This window comes from Erigeron canadensis, chromosome 6, assembly GCF_010389155.1.
Source record: "Erigeron canadensis isolate Cc75 chromosome 6, C_canadensis_v1, whole genome shotgun sequence".
In the NCBI taxonomy this organism is placed as follows: domain Eukaryota; kingdom Viridiplantae; phylum Streptophyta; class Magnoliopsida; order Asterales; family Asteraceae; genus Erigeron; species Erigeron canadensis.
This window is the reverse complement of record NC_057766.1, coordinates 1,904,049-1,914,440: the sequence shown is the minus strand read 5'-3', so window position 1 is coordinate 1,914,440 and position 10,392 is coordinate 1,904,049. Positions and strand designations below refer to the sequence as shown.

Below are 10,392 nucleotides of genomic sequence, written 5' to 3'. Positions count from 1 at the left end.
CCCTTCTATATGTAAGTTTTATTTTCTGTATAGAAATAAGTAATTTGACAATGCCGCATCGCGCGGGTACTCGTAGAAAGATAAAGTAACATTTGTGGAAGAAACTTTGAAAGTTTCATTAAAAGGTATAACGTTTGTTGCATATAACCGTACAACTACGTACTTTCTTTTGTTAGGAATGAAAATTAACAGCTGTTTAGTATAATTAGTTATACCCATCATCCGCTCGCGATCCGCACACGGACGAATAACACGTTTTTTCTCGTCTGGTGCCATCCTTAGATTAATGGTATTTTGGGCACTTGGTTGATTTAAGGAAGCATTGGTAAGTAAAATGTTACTATTTGTGACAGATTGTTAAGTTTTTTTTTTTCCGAAGTAATTAACCCTCACTAATATATTTTTATAAATTTGGATTAGTGCGTGTTGTTTTTTTTTCTTTTTGTCTTATACCAATATCTTCCTAATACACATACACAAATATATCCCTTTTTATAAGATTGGTTTATATATTTTTTATGTGTAGTATATATATATACACACATATAACATCCATTTATACTAATAACTTTTATTTTTAATAATTTGTATGGGAAAATTACGAATTAATCAAGGTTGACATTATGGAGGCCATAACTTTTGTAAGTGAGAATGAACGGTTTGAATTAACCTAAATATCATTTTAATATTACTATGTCGAAAGTTTCATACTTATTAAAGTTCGGGGACTGAAAAGGTATAAGACTAATTGTTTAGTCAAAGATGATGTCATCAAGGTTGATCCAATGGTAGATATTAAATGTTGAAAATTAATGGAGGGTCTTGATTTCTTCAATTTGGAATTAAAGGTTCTCTTTTAATATATATGTATATATAAAAGATTATTTAGATCTAAGTTGCTTTTGATTTAAATTATTTGTTTCAAATGATTGTTAAACGTGTTACTATTGGCCTTAAACATATAACATAATTTTAACGGTCGATTCGCAGAGAAAGGTTTTGTGGTGTATTTGGTTATTACTTCAGTGTGAAAGTCTCCTGTTCTAAACTACTACATCTTATATTTCCTTTCCGTCATTGATAATAAATATCAACCTATTTTATTTAATTTTAACCGACATACGTAGTGTTTTTCTGTTTTGAACAGGTTTTTGCATCTTGTTATTTTGTTAAAATACACAAATTTCCCATTATATATCTATTACCCGCATAAAGTTTGTGTAACACGTCTACAATGTTGTTTACTTCACAAGTTTTCTTTATCTATACTATATTATAAAGTATATTTCTCTTAGATTTTCAACATTAAACTTGAAATTCTGAATATTGATTTTAAGTACTTCCCCAAAATGTCCCTTCAATTTATTATATATTTATCTAAAATAACTATAATACTCTTTCTCTCTCATCAAATCTCAACTAATTATTTTTTTCTCTCTCCTCCATAAATCATTCCAATTCATTCAAAATTTTTTATCTCAAAAACCGTACATCGATAAATTATAAAAATTGTATGGGTGTTCTTAAAATTTCATGCTCTTTCATTAGAGATATCATTCGATATACTTTCGACAAAATTTTAAATCCGAAGCCGGAGCCCGTACGGCTAAGGCATTTGACTATCATACTCTATGACATATCAACTCCTATAACCTATCACACTCTATGACCTAGGTATCACCACCACCATCTCACCGCCGCAACGCGCAGGTACTTGCTTTCGTGATATATAGTCAATGAAATAAAATTTAGTTGGGTATAAATCCAATGGGTTATGTTTACAGGTTACTATAACTCTTACTCTACCACCAATTAGGCTCATTGTTAGCCCCATCCTTATAGGTGCGGCCTCCGGTGTTCACCGCGCGGCACCCGGAGGACGCTATTAGCACGACTTGTCTTCCCCGGCGTCTGCTTGGTTTCTTCCACGTTTGGATGCGCAACTTGAGTGGTTGTGGGGCCCGATGTGGCCGTTTGAAGCAAATAAAAAAAAAAGATTTTTCAAACAAATTTTTAAAAAATTAACGGCTAGTAGCCTTTTTTATTTTTTTGTTCTTTTTCTATTAATACCACTTCCACACTACCAATTCAAATAAGAACCATCTATTTCTATCACTTCCAAACCATTTTATCTTTCTCAAATAAACTATTTTTCATAAACCATTCCATTCACAATGTCTAGAAGTGTTTGGATTCAATCAGAAGATCTTTGTTTGTCGAGGTGTTGGGTGTTGAGGAGACCGGATCCTGTTACGGGCAGGTGTGAAATGAGTATTCCCGGCCTATCCTTTTGGGACGACGTTACTGTAATGTTCAACACGGAGACCACTGGAGGGCCACGAAGCAAGTCTCAACTCCAAGGTCACTGGAGCAAGATTCTGAAGGAATGCAAACAGTTTGAGGTAATTTGCACGAAGTTGAATGCACAGGAGAGACCCGGCGATGATGATGAGCAATATTATGCAACGGCGCATCAGATATACCGGGAGAAGCATGGCAGGGGATTCAGATATGAGCACTGCTTTAGGCAGCTCATCTTTGTTCCTTTTTAGTTGTTTTGGATTATGAAGTAGACTTTCTAGTTTTTTTCTAAGTAATTTTTAGCAGTTTGAATTGTGTGTTGTCTTTTACTATTGTAATGCCATTAAGTATTTTAATAAAATAAGTCTACTTTAAGAACATAAGTTTATTCATAATTATAAAAAACATTACAAACTTAATAAAGAAAGACATACAATATAATATTAAAAGAGGCTACTTATTTCTTTTGAGCATAAACTGCTTTGGCAGTGTTGATGAACTCATTCAAGGTCATGACCGCACAAGCAATTTGTTCCACAGTTGCTTGAATCTTGTCAAACTTCCCCTGCAAATAAGTAAAGTATTGACACTCAAGCTCAGTACAATTCCCCGTTTGTATGTAACTGATTTGTTCTTGACACCATTTCTTTTTCGCTTGAAGTTTTAGACCAATTTCAACAAGCTTGTCTTTGCACATTTGGTGGTCGAGGATATTAGCCACGATACTATCATTCACTTGATCGACAGTCATTAGTGGTTTTCGGTTAGTGACATTTGATGAAGAAACCATTGCAGATGTATCAAAATGTGAGATTTGAAATAAAATATCTGGTAAGGAGACTGTATTTATAGTTGAAGTCACAGACGCTCCTCCAACGTTCAAAATTCAAAATATTTACAATTACAGTCCCTCAAACGGCCAAAAATTCAAAAACATTTACATTTACCGTCCCTGAACGACTAGCTACATTATCACTCCATAAATAGTTATGTAACACCCAAACCTTTAAAAATATGGATTTCCAAAATTTTTCACCTAAACGGTGTCAAAGAAAGCGGAAAAACGTTTAAAAGTCCAAACCAAAAAAAAATTCAATTTGGTTTATTCTTTTAAAAGGTGTTACTCATTACTTCATTGAATAAGTCTAATGATAACCCATTGATTGCACAACATAAAGCAACCAATCATCAAACATTCCAAATCTGAAAATTGCAAAAACATAAATTAAAGTCTAGATGGAGTAGCAACTATGGGTATACTAATGTCATCATCACTTGCTATCTACCCATGCCTTTCCTTATTTCATCAACGACCTTTAGCTTGCTAAACCTGAGGGGACAACACATTTCAAGAAACAAGTGTTATCTAACGAATTAGCTAAGTAAGAATACACAAGGTTTAGAAAGCATTTGTCCGATTAAAACGTTATAAAGATCGTTTTGCGGCATTAGAATACATATCATCACATATCATCTCATTCATCATCTTTCATACAAAATAGGTCACCCTAATTGTGCCTAAACATCTTTAACATCATCACATAACACATCATAACATCATTTAAGTGTAACTGAAGTCACACCCGACTAGATGAACACACCTTACGGTTGTCCATCAATGTCGTTAAGGAATGGCAAGCCAATTCCAGGAGTAATCCGTATGTTCAATGAGAATGGGGCTGGTAAGACCTCCCGTATTACTCTTCACGTTATACCTCGTTGCAAGGAGCCACCCGAGCAACCACATCAACGCACTTAACCGGGCTAGGGCAAGTACGGGTTAAGCTTAACACTTTCACGTTAAATTTACGAGCTCGATTTCACATCACATATAGTTTAGGTGTTTACACAACCTAAACAATCATCACATTTATACATCTTTACGTTTGGGCCCTTAAACGTGCACGTGACATGGTAACTTAAAGAGTCTAGTGAACTAGATGAACAAGCCATACAAACATGCACATTTCAATACTCTCATCAACAAGTGTCATAAATCAACTCATCAAAAGACATTGCATTTCATTTCATAAGACAACATCACATATCGTTGGGACTGCATTTCAGGCCTCATTGGTTATTTGCATAGCCCATATAACCTCCCGTGTACTCCCAAATACTTATAAGTAACAAATACCGTTAAGGAAGTTATAATATGAAAACCATGCTTTTGTTGAACCCTCAGCGTGTCAAAATAGTGTATCTTACCTCGTAGAAGCGTACAACAAATGATAACGTAAGTTACCGAGCTTTGCAAGTATTCTCGACTACCTATAATCAACATAGGACCGATTTATGAGTATAACGAAACTAAACTGACCTACAGTCTAAATACGTGTCACATACTCTATAATTACCATCACTCCACATAATAGTCCCTTTTTGACTGTTACCCCTGGTAAGTTGTCTCTTTTTGTCTATTTCTAGACTATTATTCTAGGTAGTGAGTCTCTTTTTGTCTATTCTCAACTTTTGTCTAATTCTAGACTATTACCCCGGTAGCTAGTCTCTTTTTGTCATTTTTTTTCTTCCAAAAACGGGTTTTACACCAAAGAGAAGACTCTTTTAAGACCTAATTGATAATTTAGCCCCATCAATTACTCCATGAACGAGTTGTTAACAAAAATGGATCATTAGGTCACATTAAACAACCATTCTTACTATCGAAACTCGATTAATTAATCACAAATGATAATCAACAACCCCATCCATACTCCAAACACTAAGAACTGAATTAAATCCATAAAGTTGAATCATATGATCACAAATCAAGGGAAATCATCTATATTACCTGCACTTGACGTAAGGGACTCAAGATCTAAACAATCCTTGATCGAAACGGCACGAAACGAATGGATCTTTGCTTGGAGAGGGAAGGGGATTGGCTATGGCTTTTCTCACACACACGTTACAGCAGGTTTATGGAAATTAGGGCTTCCTAATTGCCCTCTAATCCCTGGCCACCCATTACAAATCTTACACTTAGGACCCCTCAAGTTCTAAACTTAACTTTCTTAGCTTATCTTTCTACCGGGAGTCTTAACACACTAACAAGCACCTAATTACTTAACGTCGCTTTGATTACTTTCATTAAACATCACATTCACATTATTGCACATTAAACATATAAGCATTATATCATTTAATCACATATAAGACATATAACCTAACGAACCTAACGTTAACTAATGGAAGGTCAAATAGTCAAACACGGAAAGTTTGAGATGTTACAATTACCTCCCCCTTAAGAGAATTCCGTCCTCGGAATCACTTCAGAAATGAACAATTCTGGATACTTTTCTTTCATCACGGATTCAGTTTCCCAAGTCATGCTTTCTCCATGAGTGTGCTTCCATTTGATCAACACAAGGTCAATCAATTTCCGGCGTAGCTTCTTTTGCTTCCTTCCAAGTATGGCTACCGGTTCCTCAATCATTCTTTTACTCGGATCAATGCTTACATCTTCAATGGGAATAACACTAGATTCATCCGCCAAACACTTCCTCAAATAAGATACATGAAATGTACTATGAATTCCATCTAATTCAGGAGGAATTCCAATCGATAAGCCACATCCTTGATGCGTTGAAGTACCTTAAATGGTCCAATGAATCATGGACTTAGCTTTCCTTTCTTACCAAAACGAATAACTCCTTTCCAAGGGGAGACTTTCAGCATTACCAAATCACCGACTTTGAACTCAATTGGCCTTCTTTTCTTATTAGCATACGTTTTCTGTCGTTCTCTAGCCACACGAAGTGCTTCCTTGGCAACATTAACTTTTTCAGCTGTGATCTCTACAATTTCAGGACCCGTAATTTGCTTTTCACCGGGCTCCATCCAACAACTTGGAGTCCAACACCTTCTACCATAAAGCATTTGAAATGGTGGCATTCCAATACTTGCATGATAGCTATTATTATAAGAAAACTCAATCAGTTTCAAATGATCATCCCATGCTCCACCATACTCTAGTACACAAGCTCTCAATATATCCTCCAACGTTTGGATTGTTCTTTCGCTTTGCCCATCAGATTGAGGATGATAGGCGGTACTCAAGTTTACTCTAGTACCTAATTCTCGCTGAAGACTTTTCCAAAAACTAGATACATACCTCGATTCTCGATCTGAAACAATAGATAGTGGTACACCATGTTTGGACACAATTTCACCTATGTACATCTTTGCCATCTTGGCTAAGGGTACATCTTGACGTGTTGCTAGGAAATGAGCACTCTTCGTCAATCTATCCACAATAACCCATATCATATCATTACCTTTAGGAGTCCTCGGTAACTTAGTCACAAAATCCATAGTTATATGATCCCATGTCCATTCCAGAATTTCCAACTGATGCAACATTCCATATGGCTTTTTATGATCAGTTTTCACACGTGCACAAGTCAAACACCTTTCAACAAAATGGGCAACTTCTCCCTTAATGTTTGGCCACCAATAGATAGGCTTCAAATCTGCATACATCTTTGTAACACCGGGGTGAACTGAATATCTTGACCTATGAGCTTCTTCCAGGATCAATTCTCGATTACCATCAAGCAATGGTACCCAAATTCGACCCTTATACGTTTGGAAACCACGGCTGTTCGTTTCCATGGCAAGATATTTCTTCTTTCCAATACTCTCTTTATCAATGTTATCCTTCATCAAAGCCTTCACTTGAGCTTCCTTGATACGATCAAGTAGCCCCGACTTGGCTTGAACGACCATGCTCATCAATCTACAAGAGAAATTCTGCAGCTTCCTACTTAACGCATCCGCCACCACATTGGCTTTACCGGGATGATATTTAATTTCATAATCATAATCTTTCAGAAGTTCCATCCATCTCCGTTGTCTTACATTCATTTCCTTTTGTGTGAACACATATTGCAAACTTTTATGATCGGTGTACAAGGTACACCTAGTGCCATATAAATAATGCCTCCACAACTTCAAAGCAAAGACCACAGCAGCCAACTCTAGATCATGGGTCGGGTAGTTCTTTTCATGAGGCTTCAACTGACGTGAGGCATAGGCAATAACTTTGTCCCTTTGCATAAGAACATAACCCAAACCTGAAATAGAAGCATCACTATAAACAACAAGATCATCGGTACCTTCGGGTAAGGCGAGGATTGGAGCTTCACATAACTTGGTCTTTAACGTTTGAAAAGCCTTTTCTTGAGCTTCAGCCCACACGAACTTCACCCCTTTTTTTGTCAATTCTGTCATGGGCTTAGCTATATGAGAGAAATCTTGAATGAACCTTCGGTAGTAACCCGCTAAACCAAGGAAACTCTTGACCTCAGTGGGTGTCTTTGGCTGTTCCCATTTAGAGACAGCTCCAATCTTTGAGGGATCAACTTTAATACCTTCAGAAGAGTCGACATGCCCGAGAAATTGAACTTCTCAAAGCCATAATTCACACTTGGAGAACTTAGCATATAATTTCTTCTCCCTAAGAACCTCAAGGACGGCTCTTAAGTGCTCACGGTGCTCTTCTTTAGACTTAGAATAAATCAGGATATCATCAATAAAAACAATCACAAAATGATATAAGAATGGGCGACATACCCGATTCATTAAATCCATAAAAGCGGCTGGAGCGTTTGTCAACCCAAATGGCATGACAATAAACTCATAGTGCCCATAACATGTACGAAAAGCTGTCTTGGCTACATCTTCCCTTTTGACCTTTAATTGATGATAACCGGACCGTAAATCGATCTTAGAGAAGTAGGAAGCACCATGAAGCTGATCAAGGAGGTCATCAATGCGCGGGAGAGGATACTTATTCTTAACCGTTCACTTATTCAGCTCACGGTAGTCTATGCACATGCGCATAGAGCCATCTTTCTTTTTGACAAAAAGAACCGGAGCTCCCCAAGGCGAGGAACTTGGTTGTATGAAACCTTTGTCAAGTAGCTCTTGAAGCTGAGACAGTAACTCTTTCATTTCTGTAGGAGCTAAACGATACGGTTCTTTTGCAACAGGAGTGGCACCGGGTACGAGTTCAATTTGAAAAGTGACCTCACGGTCAGGAGGAATACCGGGAAGATCATCCGGAAACACATCAGAAATTTCAGAAACTACTTCAACATTAGAAATGGAAGACTTTTCTTTTCGTGCATCAATGACATAGGTAAGAAAATGACTCTTGTTCTGTTGGATACACTTGAGAGCTTTCATCATATTGATGATCTTTATGGTTCCTTTTTTCTTATCACCATACACAGAAATGATCTTACCGTCAGGAGTAGGAAAACTCACGATCTTTTGGGAACAAATAATTGTGGCATTATTTTGAGATAACCAGTCCATACCTATCACTACATCAAAGCCAGCAAGAGTAGTAGGTAATAGTTGGACCGGAAAGGCACGACCTTCAATCTCAATAGAACAATCATCGTAGCCCACACGTATATCACTAATAGTACCGTTAGCAACTTCTACTTCTATAGAGCAATCAAGAGGAGTAGTAACTCTTCCAAGTTTAGGAGCAAATAAGGTAGACAGAAAAGACCTATTTGCACCCGAATCAAAAAGAACAGAAGCAGGTTTTGGATTAACAAGAAAAGTACCGCTTACTACCTCATCATTTTCCTTTGCAAGGTCGGTAGTCATTTGAAAGGCACGAGACTTAGCTTTGGGCTGATCTTTCTTCTTCTCATCTTCTTTCTTCAATCAAATGGCCCGTCTCCTGGCACTTGTAACAACGAGTCTTATCCTTAAACACTAAGGTAGCATGGCCCGTCATACCACACTTGTCACATCTCTTTGTCTTCTCAGAACATGACCCGTTGTGTGGGGCCTTGCAAGCTGAACACCATGGAGCAATCTTCTTATCATCCTTACCTTTATGGGAGGAAGAACCTCCTTTAAACCGTTTTTCTGAATTTGAAGACCCATTAAACCTCCTCTTGAACCCGGACTTTTTATCATCATCTTTTAGCCACTTTTTCAGACTTAAAATCATCATCCAATATCTTAGACTCCTTGATAGCAGCAGACAACGTAGTATGTTGCCTGCAGAGGCCACGATAGCTGGCAGGAAGACCATCACAGTAAGCTTCGATCTGATCTATTTCTCTGGGTACCATACGACCTACAAACTGGAGCTTTTCTATAAATGAGCGGGCATACTCACCTATGGCACCTGGCTTAGCATTCAAAGCCCTGAATTCCTTCTCGATCGACCTTAACTCACGTGTACCCACATATTCTTCCAGAAACTTTTCCCTGAATGTACCCTAAGGCATAGCAGCAAGCACTTCAGGAGTCAAGGAAACCGTAACTGATCTCCACCAGTTTCAAGCATTCTTTGTCAACACACGAGTAGCACATAAAACCTTCATATCATCAGGGCAATAACATGAAGCAAAACCCACTTCAACATCATCCAACCATTCCATTGCACCCACTTCATCAAGTGTGCCATCAAATTCCTTAGCACCACACTTCTTAAAACTTTCATACTTAAAGTCGTGGACACGAGGAGCAGCCACAACACGAGGCTCCACCCCATTTTGCACACCATTCCCTTCAGCTACCACATTACTAGGAGCAACCAATGACCTTCCAGCAGATATCTCAACACGATTCGAGCGATTGGAATAGTTTCCATCCGTGTGCTCGTTCCTTTGCAAGCTTGCTTCTTTTTCAGCCCTCAATTGAGCCAATTCCTCCTCATTCCTTAACAAAAGAGCTCGAATAGCCCTCAATTCCTCGTGCATTTCAGCTCGGGTAGGAATCTGCTCAATCACTGGGTTTGCCCGATCAATTTCTGACCTAGTGAGTTGTACACCTGGAAGTGGCCTTCGAGGAGGCCTTTGGTTAACACCATTTCCAGCCCCATTTTGATCAGTTTGGGCATTGCTTGGAGCTGCTCTCTCACGTCGACTGTTAGTACGAGTGTTAACCATGATGTCTACAATGCAATGACGTTGGTTAGCAAAGGTTAAAGTGAGAACAAAGAGATTAAGGCTACTTAACATAAATTTTAGCAACATATAAACACAATCCTGCCTCAATCAACACCCTCACTCAGTCCCAAACCCGTCCTAAAGCATTTCATTCCAATGGCTAAACATA

General features: G+C 37.9%; 1 protein-coding gene and 1 pseudogene across 1 annotated transcript; one reads left to right on the top strand and one right to left on the bottom strand.

Annotated features, from left to right (window-relative positions):
* The first annotated feature begins 2,174 nt into the window (after positions 1–2,174).
* On the top strand, positions 2,175–2,552 carry LOC122603067. Its single transcript, XM_043775679.1, has one exon. The coding sequence runs from the start codon at positions 2,175–2,177 to the stop codon at positions 2,550–2,552; it is 378 nt and encodes a 125-aa protein (XP_043631614.1).
* A 2,993-nt stretch (positions 2,553–5,545) lies between these two features.
* On the bottom strand, positions 5,546–8,925 carry LOC122603066 (annotated as a pseudogene).
* Positions 8,926–10,392: the final 1,467 nt, after the last annotated feature.

What these genes read in the sequence shown, in the direction of transcription:
- LOC122603067 (XM_043775679.1), top strand. Translation starts at nt 2,175, where the DNA reads ATGTCTAGAAGTGTTTGGATTCAATCAGAAGATCTTTGTTTGTCGAGG.